Here is an 18,617-nt window from a genome sequence, read left to right as displayed (position 1 = left end):
AATATTAAGTGACTATATAACAATTTGGTTAAAATAAGTCATAACTCTTTGTATTTTTTTGTAAATTTAGAATTTAGTCATTGTACTTTTATTTCTAAAAATTTAACTCTTTTAATTTTTAAATGTCAAAATTTAAGTCCAACTGTTGATACTGTTAAATTTATCATGTTAAATTCAGGTTCATCACAATTCTTTTTTTTTTAGTTACATGACTAGTAATTGAGTATTTTGTTTATTTCAAAATGTCATATTAATAAATTTAACAAAAGATAATTAATGTTGTTAACAATTGAACTTGTATTTTGAAATTTAAAAGGTAAAAATACTAAATTTCTAAAAAATTAATTATAAAAATTAAATTCCAAATTTACAAATAATACAAAAAATTATGACATATTTTAACTTAATTTTTTTTAGAATTAGGTAATAAACTTATGCCAACTTCACATATATATTAAAAATAAATAGTAAACAAAGCATAGACCTCTTTATTTTTTCTTCACCAGTAATTTTATTATAAATTCTTATTATATCTATTTTCTGAGATATAATATTTAAAATTATTCATGATCTTTTATCAACTCTAAAATAAAAGGATAATATACTTTAATGCAATTAAATATACATTTTCTTACGCCGACAATAATACTAATACTAATAAAATTGAGACTCAGGTGGCACAAATATCTTCCCTAAGTTGTAGTATAATTTTGTTTTATTTTGTTATTAGCTTCATATGACTTTAATTTCTAGAGGTTCAATCCTTTGGAGCCAAATGGTCTTCGATTTTAGAAGATTTGATTGATCGAACAATCTAGAAGTTCAGGACGACATCGTTTAACAAATCAGTCTCAACCACCCAGTTTTCCTTATCAAACCGAAAAGACACGTGGGACATCCATTTAAATGACTTTTTTTTGGCATTTTTGGAATATTAGCTCGAGTGGGCCATTGCTATATGATTGGTCGCTTTTTTTTTGTTAATTTTTATAATATAAATAAAATAATATATATGACACGAGAAAATTAAAAATAGCAGAACTCATATTATATGGAAATCGTAAATATATATTTCCTTTCCTGTACCTTTTAAACCGATAAGATTTAAATTCTTTATAATTTTACATTAAATGCATGTTTTCAATTTATTTAATTACATTAATACTTTCATAAAAAAATTACATTAATACTAATTAAATGCATGTTTTCGATTCATTTAAATATTTTTTATATAACTATTAAATGATGAAATTATATTTTTATCATCGTAAAGATATATAATTAAATTTCAATCCTTCAAATAAATTTTTTAACTTCGTCTTGATTAACTTGATATGCTTAAATATAATTTTATGTTAAAAATAAAAGAAATAATAAAAACGAAGGAAAAGATTTATTACAATAATTTTTTTTTCAATTACATTGTAAAATTATTGGTGTAAAAGAGGTAAAATTATCTCGTCTACAATTTGTGGAATTTTTAAACTTCACAAGCGAGCTGAAGGTGTAATATGTATCATTTAAATAAAAAGTTATTTCGAATTATTTTAACTTTTTTCATATCTGAATTTAGAATTTTATTTTGACCAAATGGATTTTATTTTATAGTTTCTAGATATTAATTGATAAAACTTCAATCTATTTTTTCATGAATATTTTTAAAAATAAAGTAAATAAAAATAATTTAAAAAACTCCTACATAATATTTTTAAATAGTTTTATGTAGTATTTTCATTAATTTTAAATTGAATTAGTTATTTTTAACAATAAATATAATTAATTATAAATTGAATAAAGAATAATACGATCCAATTCCTATAGCTATAATTTTTAACTTGTGTACTAACAACCATCCAAGTCCCATGGTTTGAATAGATTTTCGATTTCTTTCTTCTTCTTTTTTCTTAGTGTCAATGCAAACAGAAGTTGTTGTTTTATTAAAAAATACTTAAGGTGAGTTTGTATGGATGGTGTAGTCACGTTACAGTATTGTAACAGTATTTAATTTCATCGTCACTGAGATTTTTACATTATCCGCGAGTAAATACATCGTCTATCTAAACTCACTTAATAAAATTAAGCAAATTATTTAATCACTTTTTTTTTCAAAATGTAAGTTATTTAATTTATTGTTACAAAAATATGGGTAAACTACACTTAGTATCACTAAACTATTAGTAAGTTTATGTGTTGGTGACTCAACTTCAAGATGTTACAAAATGATCACAGAACTATTTAAAAATTTCATTTAAGTAATTGATATTGTATGGCCTTCACTATTTGTACAGTCTACACCAATTGAAAGCTCTCCTCCCCCTCACTGATCTCGAAAATTGATCGTCAAATCAATTTGAATATAATGTATGGTTTTCTATTCATTCATCATACGAATCGACAAATTATCCCTTGGAGGTCGCTAGCTAAACTTTTTAAAGAAAAAACTAAAAGATCTACAACTTAAATAAAAACTTTAGAATAGTTCAGTGACTATTTTTTAACATTTAGAAGTCGAGTGACTAAATAATAAATTTACTAATAGTTTAATGACCTTGAATGTAGTTTACCCTAAAATTTTAATGATACCGTTCAGTGGATAAGCAAATGGAAGAAAACTGATGTCTGTCACGGAAGTCGATAAAGAGGACTACGGGCGCTGTAACTCTATCCAGATACTTCGTACACGTGTCAGTATTAAAGTGGTATTTGTCACAGAGAAAAGAATAAATGTGTCCGTGTTTTAACGCATCCTACTCAGCATTATTTATGTCTTTGATTTCCCTTTTTTTCCTTATTTACCACGAGTTTTGAAATGGCTAGTTTAATTCCAAATATCGTTCAGAAAAGAGTTTAATTCCAAATTTTCAGAGCATAATATCAGTAAATACAACGTCAAATTAGTTTATCTAAATTTCCTAAATTTGATAAATAAATAAATAAAGTCTTCTTTCTTTTCTTTTTCCTTCATTTCCAATCAACTAGCTTCACAGAAAAGTTTTTTTCTTTGTTTTATTTAATTACGTTACGTACCATAGTGTGTCATAAACCATCGGATAATGGTACATGCATGCATGAATTTGCATTTTAGAACTTTTGGAAGATAAAATACTAACAAGATAAGAGGGCAGTGGAAGGGAAATTACAAGCTACTTAGAATTAGCTTTTCGTAGGCATATAATATATGATAGTTTGTGTATTACGAGTTTTGTAATAATTTATATGTTATTAGCATATAATTAACAAATTTGTACGATTGGGTAAAAGAAATTGTAACAATTCGTGTAATTAGATATTATTTTTTGCATAACTGGATAATGTTTACGAGATTTGTAATAATATGTGTTATTTACAAAAAAAAAACATAACCAATATTGTAATAATTTGTGTAATTAAATAATGTTTGTTGTATGAAATATTACAGAAGTAAATAATATTTTATGTAATCACATGAGATTTATTACAATTCGTGTACGTACCCTTCATCACCATTTTTTTATATATATTTTGTTCGTTGGGTTAGGAAAACAAATATATATAATATATATAAGGATGAAAAAAAAAGAAGAAAAAAAATACTTTTTATTGTTGTATATTTGGTCAAGAAAGTAAAGAAGTAGAAAATTCCTTTAATTGATAAATTAAAAATTAAAAATAATTTTAATTATGTTCTTGTAGATATTCTTACATGATTTACAATTAAGTTGTAAAAGACAAAGATCGTATACCATTTTTACTTTTTTTTTTTAATTTCTTCCATGCGTAATTAATTATTATTAAGGGGTTGGCTTTTTTTTGAGATAAATTTTCGAAGCATTATTTGTTAAATAGTCGATTGAACCATTAAAAAATGGAGATATTATGCTTTTAGTGTCTATGCTCGATTTTAACCTAATATTGGACTCTTCTCATAGTGAAGAGATAAAACTCAAAGCTAAAATCGGGCATAGACACATCAAACACAATACTTCTTTTTGAGAATTAATTACTCAGCAGACAACTCCTCAATCACTTTTATAAGGTTAAAATTCGGATTGGATTTCTTTACGGGAGTGAAGGAAAAGGTTGTTCAAATTTAGCCGAAACCTATTGTAAAACACTTAAAGCAATGCAAGTTATTTATAACTATGAACTGTGGTTAGTTTTATTGATAAATGGTAGGGGTAAGGGCTGTCTACAGATCCAATCCCATATTGATTTCAATTGAAAATTTAAGCAAAATTTTATCATTTTATTTGTAATTCAATCGATTTAAAATAAATTAGTAATTCTTTCATAATTTAATGTTAAAATTAACCAATTAAAAAATTGTATTAAAAATTATTTAGGCTTAAGGATGTAAAAAGTCTTTAAACTTAAAAGAAGAAGAAGAAGAAGAAGAAGAAGAAAAAGCAATTAAGCCTCTCCTTTTCTTTTTTTTTTATACTCAATTGAGCACTTAAACTTTTAAAATACATAAAATGGCCCTCAAACTTAAAAAAAAAAACAATTAAGTCCCTCATTTTTTTATACTCAATTGACCACTTGAACTTTCAAAATCTATTAAAAAGGCATTCAAACTTCTTCTTCTTCAACAAAAAAATAAATTAATTAAGCCTCTTTTTTCAAAATGCATAAAAAAAGATCCTCAAAATTTTTCAAAAAAAACAATTAAGCCCCTGCTCTTATTAAAAATTAGAAAAAAATTATAAAATTAATAAATAATAAATTTTATTTAAATATTAATAAAATTTCAAAAATTTAAAAATTATTAAAAATTAGAATTCTTTTTATAAAAATAGTAAAAAAACAAAAAGTTGTAAAATTTTATAAAAATCATAAAAAAAATTAACGACCCCTAGTTTTTTCAATTAGAGCATCACGTGTCACAACATAGCGTGACATGTGACAAAAAATGATAAAAAAATCAATAAAAATTATAGAAAAATTATAAAATATTTATTTTGATACAATAATTTTTATAATTTTTTATAAAATTTATATTTCTTTACATTTTATATTTTTTACGACTTTATAAAAGTTTATATTTCTATATATTTTACATTTTTTTACTATTTTTATAAAATTTTGTAAAATTTTATATTTTTTAAGATTTTTATATTTTTTTCTAATTTTTAATAAAATTTTAATATTTAATTTTTTATTAAAATTCAATACTATTTATAAATTTTATTGATTTTATATTTTTATAATTTTTCTAATTTTTTTTTGAGAAAGTTTAAAGATCTTTTTGATGTATTTTAAAAGTTCATGTATCCAATTGAAAGTAAAAAATATATTTTAATTACTTTTTAAAAAAATTTAAGAAATTTTTTATGCATTTTAAAAGTGTTTATTTTTTAAAAATTTTTATAACTTTTTACACTCTTAAGCGGATTATTTAATTTACACTTTTAAATATCCACGTAAGCATCTCCTCATTTTTCACTCCATTTAAAACACACACCCAAACCATTGTCAATTTACAGAATCATAGCTTTAACCGATACATAAGAAAATATTTTCTTTAAAAAAAACTAAAAAAAAAAAACATATTATAAGAAAACACACACAAAGAGAAACCAAACAAAAAGGTTGTCCTCTTTGTTAGCCGTTTTCTCTATCGATTTGCGGAGTCTCTCTCTTTTTCTTTTTTTTCCTTTTTCTTTCTTGTATTTCTCAGTGTATGAAGTGACGATCTTTAAGGTTTTCTTTTGGATTTTACATCAATGGAAGCCATTTAGATGAGGCGGGTACGTTGTTCTTCTAACAACTTCAACTACAAAAACAACTTTAATCTTCGGTTTTTTTTTTCTCTCCAGGGTTTTTTTTTATCATTGAATGAAGCAGAAATAAGAAAGATGGGATTTTTTTTCTTGTTTACAGGAAAATCTGAACCAGACCGTTCTTTCATAAAAGGGGAATTTTTTTTTTCCCATTCGATCATGGCGGTTGCTGAGAATGACGGGTCGAAAATCGGGTCATCGGGTCAAAATTTGGTGCCGGTTGACACCGATACGGTCAGCGATTCCGGTAAACCGAAAACCAACTCCGATTCCATGACTGTTACTAAGACTACCGAGGAACCACGAGCAGCAGCAGGAGAAGCCATCAACGGCGATGGGTTCAACGAAAACAACCACCACCACCAGCAGATGGCTACAATGACCGATAAGCTTAATGGGTTTACCAGTGTTCAAAATGGGGGTAATAATGGTGAAATTCTCAAGAAAAACATCACTGATTTGGTTGAAACTTTGTCTAAGCTTAACCCCATGGCTGAAGAATTTATACCCCCTTCCCTAATCAATCATCATCAGCAACAACATAATCTTAATGATAACCAGTTTCTGGAAAATGGGTTTGGATTTAGTGCTGAAAATACTAATAGAAGGGTATGCCTTTTTTGCTTTGGCATTTTTGGTTTTTTATTTTTATATTGGTACCTATTTTGTCTGATAATTTGTTCTTTTTTCTTTTAACACAGAAAAGGACTTACTTTAGCCAAGGGAAGAGAAGGTTGAATAATCGAACCAGCATTGCGCAAAGAGAGGATGCGATTCGAAAAACTGTATACGTATCCGATATCGATCTGCAGGTAACATATTTTCAGTTTTTTACTTTGTTTATGTACTGATATATAGTGATGTATTGATGTATTGATTGTGTTTTATATGGTATTTAGGTTACTGAGGAGCTTCTTGCTGGTCTTTTTCTAAGTTGCGGACCGGTATTTACCTTTTGTTTCTTTCTGTATTTAGTACCGAATTTTTTCGGTTATTTCCGTTAAAAGAACTTTCTGTTATAGGTTGTTGATTGTCGTATATGCGGTGATCCTAATTCTGTTCTCCGCTTTGCCTTTGTCGAGTTCTATAAAGAAGGTAATAATGATAATAATATGAATGTTTTATGCATTTGGTAAGCATTGGTGTCCGCTTTCGTTTTTACAATATTGGTGATTCGGTGTTGTTGTAGAGGATGCAAAGGCTGCTTTGAATTTGTCCGGAACCATCCTTGGTTATTACCCTCTAAAAGTGATGCCTTCCAAGACTGCCATCGCGCCTGTTAACCCAACTTTTTTACCTAGGGTAAAGCATATATACTATAATAGTTTGTGTCATGTTGATATGCGTTTTTGTTTTTAATGCCTCTGAATATTTTATGTTCTTCAGTCTGAGGACGAGCGGGAAATGTGCACGAGGACCATTTACTGTACAAACATCGACAAGAAGGTAGTTTCTCATATCCCATTATTTCCCTCAAATGCTAGTGTGATCAATAACCTGAGTGGTATTACTTGTTCTGACTGATACAGATTACTCAAGCTGATGTCAAGCTCTTCTTCGAATCAGTTTGCGGGGAGGTTTGTAGTTTCTCTCATGCAACGTGCCGTATAAATGCTGCATGTCTCGTAATTATTGGATTTTATGATTTGTTACTGAATACTTTTCTTTTCTTGTAGGTTCAACGATTGAGGCTCTTGGGAGACTATCATCATTCAACTCGCATTGCTTTTGTTGAGTTCACATTGGTAGTTACTCTCTTGCTATCTTTATTTACCGAAAGTTGGTATGATGTTGAATTTTTACGCATTGTACTTTCTTGAGGAGAGAATAATCTATCTTTACCGGTTTTTAAATCTTTTAGTTCACATAGTTTAATGATGCTTTTGGCATCATTTGCCCTTTTAGCCAGAATCATTTTGTCCCAGAATGGAACCGCCAAAATGTATATTTTGCTGCAGAAATTTGGTCATAATCAGGGATGAAGCCAAAAAATTGCTTTAGGAGGGACCAGAGATGAATGATAAATTACCGAGGACCAAAGTGCAAATTTACCATTATACTAACATGCAAATTCATAAAAAATTATGGAGTTAAATGGCAAATCTACCATTTCTGGGTGGCCAAGGCCACTGCCTGCTCTCTTCTGTCTTTGTCCCTGGTTGTAATCATGCTATTGCCATTGAACAATTGTGCTGCAACTCGTTTTAATGTTGCCGTTATTTGTTAACTAGTAAATTTACTTGAATGCCATTCATGCAGGCTGATAGTGCGATCGCTGCCCTCAACTGCAGTGGTGCAGTTTTGGGATCACTGCCCATAAGGTCGGTTTTAGTTCATATCACAGCCCTCAAGTCTTTTTCGGTTGTAAAATTCATCCCTTTTTTATTTTTCACCCAAAATTTATTGGATTATTTGCCTTTTGCGTACGCAGGGTAAGTCCATCAAAGACACCTGTTCGTCCCCGTGCTCCTCGTCCTGCCCTGGGCTGAACCACCCTCGCCAGTTTCTTTCTCCCGGAACTGATCAACTGCCAATATATATACATATTTACTCATACATGCATGCATACAGCAGTACATTCGAGGTACTTTCGGCGTTAATGTAATCATCTTGTCCTTGCATCATAGTTACTTATATATGGGGTTAATCGTGGTTGGTTTCTCGAGCTCGTAGATGAGGTTTTTGATAGACATGGATGTTAATTTTATGTTGCTTGTTACAATGCACCCCTCTTTAAGGATGATCCCTAAAGACACAGATTGCTCGGACATAGCTAACATCTGGTAATGTTAAACTAGACTGTCTTATGTTCTTCATGATTTGCTGTCTGCTTTATCATTACTGTATAGCTAAGTTACTCAGGCTCGGTGCCGGACACCCGAGTTTATATACATTATAAGCAAAAGTATCGTTAGGGAATACTAAATATATATCCTCTGACTACTTAGTCGGATATTTCTTAACGTTGAGATACTCGACTTTAGCCAACGAAACAGCTAAGCTGTGCATTTTTTTGGTGCTGTCTGAAGGTAAATAATTTGGTATTTAAGCTATTATGTCGAAATTGAGTTCTAAACATTTTATAAAATTTTTGCATTATATAAAATTTGAAACATTGGTATGTTCATGTGATGTTATGTTCTATCGAAAACAATAAACAACCAGAAAAGGATAGAATCTAAGAACAGTTAAACCGATGTGTTGTTACCGAGAGATGTTGAATGTAATAATAACATTGGGCTAAACATGTCTATTAATACCCAGAACATTCTCGATTTTGGGCTAATCATTCGGCTGATTCCGCACCTTCTGTTCTAAAAAAATTATTAAAATACTCTAGATGTTATAACTTTTCAATTATTATTTTTATATATTTTACTCAGATGTTTTAATTTTTATACGATTTTGTAATGCTTTATTTTAATTAATGTTGCAGAAATTAATATGATATAAAAATTATTTAATATTCCTAAATGGAATATTTAATATTTCAGGTGAAGTCAGGTATGGATTTAGGGGGTGTCAGGTCGGGGGAGATCAATTTTTGGTTAAATTCGACTACAAATATTTGGAGCACTATTCAATGTGGTGTTTGTCTGTTGTTTTTATCTTTTATCTATAAATGATTATGGGGTTAATTTTTTTAGTGCTTAACAGATGATTGTTAATTGTTAATATTAGTATTAAATCTTGAAAACAATATTAACAATTGACAATAAATTTTTTGTAGTGGGTTCAATGTGTTTGTGTTCAGTTTTATACTAGGTTTCATCTTTCACTTTCGTCGCGAGCTGTGAGGCGTTCATGGAGGTATATAAATCTTAACATTAACTCAAAGGTAAAGCAGAACACAAACAATTCAGATCCAATACCTAACTTGTTCAAGGGATCCATCGGTCAAAATTTCCTCGACAATTTTCATAATATCAACCTTAAATTTCGAATTGAACACTAAAAAGATTAACACCGCCAATTTTAAATGTAAAAATATATAACATTTATCAAACATAAATATAATGTTATACAAATAATATATTAAACGTATATAATTTTAAAAAATACTGATTAGAGTATAACAAAACACCAGAATTGAATAAAGGTAATTATGAAGTGTAATGAAGTAAAGCCTTTTAGGAGAGGACACATGTGTACTTTAGTTAATGTGACAGTCGAACAACCCATGAACATCCACTTTCATATCTGTTTCATGTCATTAAAAAAAGACAATGAAAATGGTGGACACATTGTTGACACCCATTGGACTTTTGTCATTTAAAATTCTTCCCTGTGAAAACTACGCATCAAGTATATTTATTAAGTTATCAATTTAGTCCTTATGTTGTTCAAAATTTAAAATTACGGTTTTTATTAAATAATAACGATTAAATTCATTAAGTTTTATTTTTTTTTTTAAAAATTTAGTACGTCTAACATAATATTATCATAAGCTATGTTAGCTTGTAATCTCCATACTCACTAAAAGTTCAGTTCATGGATTAACAATTATCATTTTACGTTAAGATTGAAATTTCAAGGTTTGAAAAGAATAATGACTTAGAATAATCTAATCGAAGAATATAGACTAAATCTATAACTATACGTATAGTATAATCGAATTTAACCAAATGGATTTTAATTGTTACTATCTGGGTTTGGACTAAAATATCAAAATTTAAAAAGTATATAGATTAAAATGGGTAAAATTATAGGGACTAAAGTTACAATTTCACAAAATTATAAGGACTAATAACAAAATATAACCTAAACAGAAACCAAACATATTATTAAAAGGATGAGATAAGCATTTTGTTAGCTAATTTGTCCTAGAGCCAATTTGGTTGCTTGTGTGTGATTTAACGTTTTGAAATAATCGAACACCTTGTTCTTGTTGTTTTGTCGATATCAGGCGAAATCCTACTATTTTCATTTTCTTTTATCTTTAGACAATTTTCTTTTATAATTTTTTTAATATTTTTTTTTTATATAATATTTATAACTATCGATAGTCTCTTCTTAATTTTTAAATAAAAGGATAATACGCTTCGTTACACTCGAACTCACATTTCCTGCATTGATAATAATGTCGATATTCAATCAAATTAAAATTCAATCGATTTTTATAGAATTTTTAACAAACACAATACATCAATCAATTATATTTTACGTTATTGAGAATAATTGTTGAGAATATTAATATTATAGAAGTTAGTTTAAGTAATGAATTTACTAAAAGCTTTTCATTTTTAATAAGTAATAAATATTATTTAAAGGATAATTTTATCTTTTCATATATAATCTAGAAAAATACTTGTGTATAATAGGATTCGAACCCAAAATATTATAATCTTAATTTTTTAATTTTACTGTTTTACTTAAGCTATTTTTTTAAAAAAAATTGTTACATACATTTTTCACCCACATCGTAGATGTAACAAAGCCTAGCGTTTGATTATGTAGTTTTAGAATTGAAATTGAAATATATTTAAGAGTTCCGTTGTTACATGACTTTTTTCGTATTTTCAGAAAATTATGATTAATTTCGAATGTTTAATTATAATTAATTTGTAAGCCCTTATAATTAATTTTTTTCTGAAAAAATTCATAAAAAAAAATCATGCACGTGGAAGAAACATGTATATTGAAACATAGGGACAATTATCAACTTCAAACGTATATGACAAAACAAATAAAAATAAAATTATTCATTTGGGGTTTGGATTTTCTCACAGTTATTAAAAATAAATTATAGAGTTATAACAATATAATATACACCACATATTTAATATTTTCAAGCTGACAATTTATGAAATTAACACATTTTTTATTTATAATTTACATGTTTTATTATTAATATAATTCTAAAAATTAATTTAACATTTTCTTTACAAAACCCTAAATTCTACATTTTAAAATCTAAACCATAAATTTTAAACTTATTTCTTTGAAAAAATTTAAAACTAAATCATAAATTTTAAACTTATTTCTTTGAAAATATTTAAAAAATAGATGGTGAAAATTTATCCGTTAATCTTAAGAAGATTAACAGACTGTGACCCATCCTTTTTTTATTACTCAGATCAAGAATAGTGCCAAAAGCTCGTAAAGAAATTTTTTATTTTAATCATTTTAATTTTTTAATTATATAATATAATACAATCTTGAAATTATATTTTGCACTCTCTTAAAAAAATTATAATTTTTAAATAAATTTGTGGTTTGGTCCTTGCATTCAAAAGTGGACTGAAATTATCTATCTATGAATCTTCAATGGTGGGCACAAATGTAACTACCTTCCAAACCTTGTGGGCACAAGGAGTATTTGTCAGCCGTACAAGTATATATAGCAAACAAATCCAAAAACGTATATTTATATTGTATTTATATATTTTATAGCAATAATTACATTAATAGTTATTCAATTATTAGTATTTATTATTATTATTAAATTGTGAAAAGTTACAAAATGGTCACTCAACTATTCAATTTTATTTTTTTCGGTCACTCAATTGTCTTGAATTTTTTTGGATGTGATCATTGTTCTTAAAACATGACTGAATTGATCGATTGGATCGAGAATCAATCGATTTATTAGTCCAAAAGGGATTGAACCGATTAAATGAAAACTGCTTGAAACCGATCAAAATAAAAAACTGAGACATGATTCAGTAATTGAACAAATTGAGCTGGTTTAATAAAAAAATTTCTAATTTTAAATTTTTATGAATTTTTAATTATTTACTTGATTATTATTGGTCTAGCAATTGAACCGATCAAAGCGATTGAATCGAGAAACAATGATTTGATTGGTTCAACCATTAGTTTGGTTATTAGAACAATGCATGTGACAGACTAAGATTGTATTACGTCATCACCTAAAAATATATATAAACTAAATTTTTTACCTGACGATGCATGGGTTTGATCGTATGTATTAATTAAAATACAATAAAATCATTTTATAATCTCGTATAAATTTAATTTTATTATTGATATTATAAATAAATTCAAATCATTTCATTGTAAGTAAAATTATAAAAGAAAAAAAATACTATTAATAAAAAAATATTTTTCTAATTAATCATACCTTTCGGAGCTTTGAAGTTAGCTAGTTATATAATTAGAATATATATAAATATATTGATAAGATTTAATGTATTTAAAATAGATAATAAATAAATATTTAAGATTTAATACACTTTATCGATAAATATTATGATTTATTCGAACATTTTATTGATACAAAATATTTAATTATAAAATAATTAAAATTTACCAAATAAAAAAAAATTATTTATTATTTTTAAATCAATTAAATATTAATTTATATTCTCTTTGATTAAATTTAATTAAATATTAAAATAAATATAGAATTATCTATGTGTCATTCAAATAAGTTGTCCACATCAATGAAAATAATATATATATGAATATTTTAATTTTAAAGTGATAGAAGAACACATTTTCAAAGTTTCACGTGGTTTATGTTTTTCTAAATCTAAAATCTGAAATGAATCTAATTACCCGATTTTAGGTATAAAAAAATAGAAATATTAAAATAGATATAATTACAAAATTATATTATTCCCTTTTAAAATCCAGTTGAACAAAGGAGAAAGAAGGACATGGATGTGTACAACGCATAGGAAAGAGAATAATATCATACGATCAGTGTGGAGCCTTGATTGTAATTTCAGAATCCATTAATTAAAAGTCTCAATCACTTTGAAAGCAGCCAAATGTAGTACTCTATATCAAAGTTCCCTATAATTTTCTGAAGATCCTCAACACAAATACCTTGAAAAAAGAACCTCCATTAATGGAGACCAGAGATCATCATCATCCATCATCAAACGAACTGATATTACAACAGTACAGTCAGGCACCACCACCAGGGAAGAACAACAGCAACAACAGCAGCAGCAACAAGAGGAGGTTCACCGACGATCAAATCAGGTTATTGGAGTCGATTTTCGAGTCAGAGACAAAGCTGGAACCGAAGAAAAAATTGCAGGTGGCGAGAGAGTTGGGTCTTCAGCCTCGACAAGTATCCATTTGGTTTCAAAACAGAAGGGCGAGGTTAAAGTCGAAACAAATGGAAAAAGATTACGTAACGTTGAGAGACAATTACGACAAGTTGGTGTCGAGATTTGAGATGTTGAAGGAAGAGAAACAGTGTTTGATTTCGCAGGTACGAGGTATCTCCCATCCCTTCCACCATTATTTGTTCTTACTGATAATTACTTTTGTGTGTGTGTGTTTTTGTAACAGATGGAGAAGCTAAGTGAAATGCTAGCTGAAAGTGAAACCAATGGTGTAAATAAGGTCAGCAAGGTGGGTAGTACTGAGCATGAAGCTGAACCAGGGTCTAGTTTCAAACAGGAAGACGATGGGGTTTTGGGTTTAGAAACTCAGAAAGGTCATAGAGAAATTGAAGATGCAGTGAAGCATGGAGATGAATTCCTGAGCATGGATGAATATAGGGATTATGATGATCAGTTTGATCATTTGTGCAGCCGTTGGCATCACTGGTTAAACTTCTGGACTTGAACAGCTGCATCTTCACGAGGAAACTCGATTTTGCCTGTAGCTCCATTGTATCTATTGATTTAGAGTTAGAGATGTTTCCACTATCACAGAAGGAAGGAGAGTGTCGATGGCTGAGAAAGCCATGATACCGTTCGTTGGGGTTTCTTTTTTTTTTTTTTTTCATAAAGTTTATAGTACAGGACGAAGATCCTTTGCCACTTCTATTCAATGTAATTAGGGATATAAATCTGACTTTTGTTCCGATTTTACTTGTACCTTTTCTATATTGCATGCCAAGATGATTATCATATCACAAAGCATGCAAAAGTAGGCTGCAGTAGCAAAGAGATGTTTCTAGTTGTAAACAAATAGATTTTTCCTTTTTTTTTTTTTTTTTTACTTTTTGATTATAGTAAATAGATGAACGAATGGTACCTTAAAATATAAGCTATGGGTTTTCTCCAAAATCCAGTATATACTTGATGATCCTATAGAAAGGAAAAAACAAAGATCAAAGACATCTTTTTCCCCCAATAGTAGTCTTCCAGTAATTTGGGTTTTGGGCACTTATGAAAATGGACTGATTGATTGGATGAAATAATCATGTAATCGAATTACATTTTGACTCACTTGTTTTAAAAAAAATTAAGTAAATTAACATTTATATAATAGATTAAAAAAGTAATTAATTATCTTATTAAAATTTTTATTTATTTATATTATTAAAAATTTATCCGTATACATCAATATAAATATACGTGTCAATATTTAATTATTTCATCATTCGTCAATTTTTAATAATACAAATGAATAAATTTTTTAACAAAAAATATCAATTTACTCTACATAAATTAATTTATCTATATTTTAAATAAAAGTTAAAATATAATCTAACTTCCAACCCATCAAACTTCATATTACTTTTTCCTAAATATCATTGTTGAAACATGGGGTGATAAAAGTTTTTGCTTAAACAAATGAAAGAAGCTACCATAAAAGCAAAGGTTCACTACAACACGTTTTTTTTTTTTCCCATTTTCTCACCTAACCCTCAATAATTAGTAATAGGAATAAAGAGAAACATGGGCACCCTAATGAAAAACGTACACTTGTTTTTCGGCTTTTCATACATTGAAGAAGAATAAGTTACTTGTTGGGTACAAAAACAGCTAACAAAGTGCTTACTCGAGAACCATGAAGTGGCTGAGTCGGGAAAATTTTGTTTTGAATGTAGAAATTAAATTGTATATTTTTATAATAGTAAAAATATAATTTTATCATTTTAAAAAGATGTAAATAAAATTTTTATCATTTTTTAATAGATTAGAGTGCAAATTTATCATTATTAATTTAAAATTTTATAAATTAATAAATGGTTAAACGGAAAAGTTTTCATTTTAAGGATAAAATTGTTTAATGGGAAAATCAAGGGTTGCCGGTCACGTGAGACACATTGTAGAACTCACTGAACTGGATTTACAAAATAAAGAAAGTGTAATGAGGCAACGTCTTCGACAAGACAGTTTGGCCGAGTGGTCTAAGGCGCCAGATTTAGGCTCTGGTCCGAAAGGGCGTGGGTTCAAATCCCACAGCTGTCATTATAACTTTTTAGTCAAGGTTGGTATTCGGGCGAGCCCGCTTTGGTTTTAATTCTTTAAAATTAAAAGTTGGGCTTAGAAGGTAGGGTTGGTATTTGGGCAGGCCCAAATTGGTGAGCAGAGTCGTTAATTTTGAAGTCATAAGTCAATCTCATATATCAATACACATGCATCCTCGCATAATCACGTTATATTTAATTCTTGTATAAATTGTATTTGAGAAAAGTTTATATTTACATAAATTTTAATAAAGAATATAAAGTTCCTATTATATTTAATTCTTGTATAAATTGTATCAAAACCTTGGGTTTTCGAGTTTTGACACCAAAGTTAAAATGAGTTGCTTACAGTTAAAAGATTATGCACCTCAGAAGTCACCATGGTGGATGATCCAAAACATTTTCCAGACAATGTAAAAAGCATGACCGCCATCGCGGAGTTGCAAAGGTGGTTAAATATTGCCATCATCATTTCAAAAACGAAGAACTTGCATTCAAGTACAAATGGAAGAACATAAACTACAAGAGAGTTTCAAGATAAACGAAATTAAAGATGTCTGTTATTAGAACAATAGTTTCCAACCAGAAATCTGATAATAAAAGTAGAATTCCTCCGTCGATATATGTAATCTACTTGATCTTCTTCTTTGGCCTCAACTGTCAACACAAATAAAGTATCGATTAGTTTCACTGAAAAAGTAGTAGCTATATCACGTATCTAATGTAATGATAAGATCAGCATGGATTACCTGATTGCTGTGTCCACACTTCTTTTTCCTGCAGTTCACGGCACGGGGGTGCAGACGAGCATAACACCTAGGGCAGAGACATAAATGGTATGAATTTTTGCATCGAAATAGAGAACAGAGATTTTTTAGTTCTAAGCGCAAGCCCATTTTACAAAAGGGAAAGAATTAAGAAAGTAATTTCCTGTACAACCATATGGTATCCTTGGGTGGTTCTTAGGAGAAATCGGATACTCCAAAAGGGAATGGAATAAAATGCTTATTTCAACAATATATATCAAAAATGGGAGGATCTAGGTCTAACCAATGCAGGCACAAAATACACAGCTATATATTACCGGACTCAAGGGGTAAGTATCAGAATATTATATACATGTATATAGCAATATATGTATGCATATTATCTATGTATATATATCGAAAAAGGGAGGATCTAAATCTAACTAGATGCATGCATCTAACAGAGGTATATTCAAATATCCCATACTTAAGCCAAAATATTCGTTATATACGTATGTCATATAAGAGTACTTTAGAAAAAGTGAAGAAATACGGATCACAAAGCATTTAATACTGCTTTCAAGAACAACTCATTTCAAATGAACATGTAAACTAAAATTATTAAGCAAGCAAATATACAGACAATAAGAAAGTGCTGACATACTTGCGGCAGATCATCTTATCCTGGTTGTATTTCCTAGCCAATGCCATCAAAGAAGGCTCGATAATGCCACCACGAAGTCTCAGAACCAGATGCAAGGTTGATTCTGCAGAATTACACACAAACAAACAATCAAATCAAATCAAACTAAAATATACATCGAACAGAAAAAACATATACACCTAGGCTTTCTGAGTATTGTTCGATGAAATTGAAGAAGCAATACTTGAACAGTTATAAATTCCAACGAAGCTACTTTAAATTTTTTCTAACAAGAAGACATTACTTAAACATGCTCGTGGCTTTAATTCACAGTTCAATTGGGAATAAAGTAAATTAATGTGCTTTCGAATTTAGATATATATCGTGAATCGTCTCAAAATAAGGCAAATTTTCTCGAGAACAAAACAGGGCCTAAGATCACCAATGATTACCTTTCTGAATATTGTAGTCAGCAAGAGTACGGCCATCTTCGAGCTGCTTTCCAGCGAAGATCAATCTCTGCTGGTCCGGTGGAATACCTGAAAACATTTACACCGGAAAACTCTAAGCTATCAAATCCTCATACCGATATCAACATTAAAACATGTAGGAAGGCGGGAAAAAAAAAAGCGAGATATAAACCTTCCTTGTCCTGGATCTTGGCCTTAACATTGTCGATAGTATCGCTGGATTCGACCTCTAGGGTTATGGTCTTCCCTGTTAGGGTTTTCACGAAGATCTGCATTTTTTTCAAACCCTGATTCTGATTCTGCTTCTGTATCTGAATCTATCTAACAAAGATACTGACAGCCTGATTAGGGTTTGTAGTGAATTCTTTCTTAGCCTTGGGTTTTGGCCTTTTGGGCTTTTCTCTGTGACACAGTCTAAATGAAAATTTTCAAAATAGTTCAATCATCCTTCTCTAATTTTTTTTAATTAAATGATTAATATATAAATTTATTTAATAGGTAGGTGATATCGGTGTAATTTATGTAATTTTAAAAAGTTATAAAATAATAATTAAAATATTTAAATTTTTTATGTAAGTATTAAATTATTAAAATCATTATTATATATATATTTTATTTATAGTCTAAAATGATAATTATTATATAATTTATAAACAGGAATAAAATACATTTCAACACAATTAAAGTTACGTCTTCCTGCATTAACAATATTCGTACCAATCGAATTAACTTTAAATACTATAAAATTACAAATTAAAATAAAAAACTAACTTTTTTAAACTTCGAAATTGAAGCAGCATGCCATAATTGTCGCTGCCAGATGGAAGAAGAGAGCCTACTTTTGTATCCTTAAAACTTTATTCCCTTAAATCAAAA

The 18,617-nt window shown here is 28.5% G+C and overlaps 3 protein-coding genes and 1 non-coding gene across 4 annotated transcripts; 3 read left to right on the top strand and 1 right to left on the bottom strand.

Moving 5' to 3' along the window:
- The first annotated feature begins 5,458 nt into the window (after window positions 1-5,458).
- Window positions 5,459-8,575, top strand: LOC107924464 (polyadenylate-binding protein-interacting protein 10). The gene is made up of 11 exons (XM_016854924.2): window positions 5,459-5,726; window positions 5,860-6,368; window positions 6,461-6,571; window positions 6,659-6,703; window positions 6,782-6,854; window positions 6,949-7,061; window positions 7,146-7,205; window positions 7,289-7,336; window positions 7,436-7,504; window positions 8,019-8,080; window positions 8,191-8,575. The coding sequence occupies exons 2-11, from the start codon at window positions 5,919-5,921 to the stop codon at window positions 8,246-8,248; spliced, it is 1,089 nt and encodes a 362-aa protein (XP_016710413.1). The 5' UTR covers window positions 5,459-5,726; window positions 5,860-5,918; the 3' UTR covers window positions 8,249-8,575.
- Window positions 8,576-13,356: 4,781 nt separating this feature from the next.
- LOC107923282 (homeobox-leucine zipper protein ATHB-7) lies at window positions 13,357-14,654 on the top strand. The gene is made up of 2 exons (XM_016853489.2): window positions 13,357-13,947; window positions 14,028-14,654. The coding sequence occupies exons 1-2, from the start codon at window positions 13,576-13,578 to the stop codon at window positions 14,304-14,306; spliced, it is 651 nt and encodes a 216-aa protein (XP_016708978.2). The 5' UTR covers window positions 13,357-13,575; the 3' UTR covers window positions 14,307-14,654.
- A 1,149-nt stretch (window positions 14,655-15,803) lies between these two features.
- On the top strand, window positions 15,804-15,883 carry TRNAL-UAG (transfer RNA leucine (anticodon UAG)). The gene has a single exon. It is a non-coding gene; the product is annotated as a tRNA-Leu (tRNA).
- A 470-nt stretch (window positions 15,884-16,353) lies between these two features.
- LOC107923019 (ubiquitin-60S ribosomal protein L40) lies at window positions 16,354-18,195 on the bottom strand. Its single transcript, XM_016853217.2, has 5 exons — window positions 17,914-18,195; window positions 17,724-17,810; window positions 17,293-17,395; window positions 16,632-16,698; window positions 16,354-16,539 (listed from the first exon to the last, which is right to left on the bottom strand). The coding sequence occupies exons 1-5, from the start codon at window positions 18,014-18,016 to the stop codon at window positions 16,513-16,515; spliced, it is 387 nt and encodes a 128-aa protein (XP_016708706.1). The 5' UTR covers window positions 18,017-18,195; the 3' UTR covers window positions 16,354-16,512.
- Between the last annotated feature and the right edge of the window lie 422 nt (window positions 18,196-18,617).

This window comes from Gossypium hirsutum, chromosome A11, assembly GCF_007990345.1.
Source record: "Gossypium hirsutum isolate 1008001.06 chromosome A11, Gossypium_hirsutum_v2.1, whole genome shotgun sequence".
NCBI lineage: Eukaryota > Viridiplantae > Streptophyta > Magnoliopsida > Malvales > Malvaceae > Gossypium > Gossypium hirsutum.
This window is presented reverse-complemented; position numbering and strand designations above follow the sequence as displayed.

What these genes read in the sequence shown, in the direction of transcription:
- LOC107924464 (XM_016854924.2), top strand. Translation starts at nt 5,919, where the DNA reads ATGGCGGTTGCTGAGAATGACGGGTCGAAAATCGGGTCATCGGGTCAA. An exon ending in CTGAAAATACTAATAGAAGG is followed by an intron (nt 6,369 to 6,460) that starts GTATGCCTTTTT and finishes CTTTTAACACAG; the next exon opens with AAAAGGACTTACTTTAGCCA. An exon ending in ACCCAACTTTTTTACCTAGG is followed by an intron (nt 7,062 to 7,145) that starts GTAAAGCATATA and finishes TATGTTCTTCAG; the next exon opens with TCTGAGGACGAGCGGGAAAT.
- LOC107923282 (XM_016853489.2), top strand. Translation starts at nt 13,576, where the DNA reads ATGGAGACCAGAGATCATCATCATCCATCATCAAACGAACTGATATTA. An exon ending in AACAGTGTTTGATTTCGCAG is followed by an intron (nt 13,948 to 14,027) that starts GTACGAGGTATC and finishes TTTTTGTAACAG; the next exon opens with ATGGAGAAGCTAAGTGAAAT.
- LOC107923019 (XM_016853217.2), bottom strand. Translation starts at nt 18,016, where the DNA reads ATGCAGATCTTCGTGAAAACCCTAACAGGGAAGACCATAACCCTAGAG. An exon ending in GATAAGATGATCTGCCGCAA is followed by an intron (nt 16,699 to 17,292) that starts GTATGTCAGCAC and finishes TCTCTGCCCTAG; the next exon opens with GTGTTATGCTCGTCTGCACC. An exon ending in AGTGTGGACACAGCAATCAG is followed by an intron (nt 16,540 to 16,631) that starts GTAATCCATGCT and finishes TTGTGTTGACAG; the next exon opens with TTGAGGCCAAAGAAGAAGAT.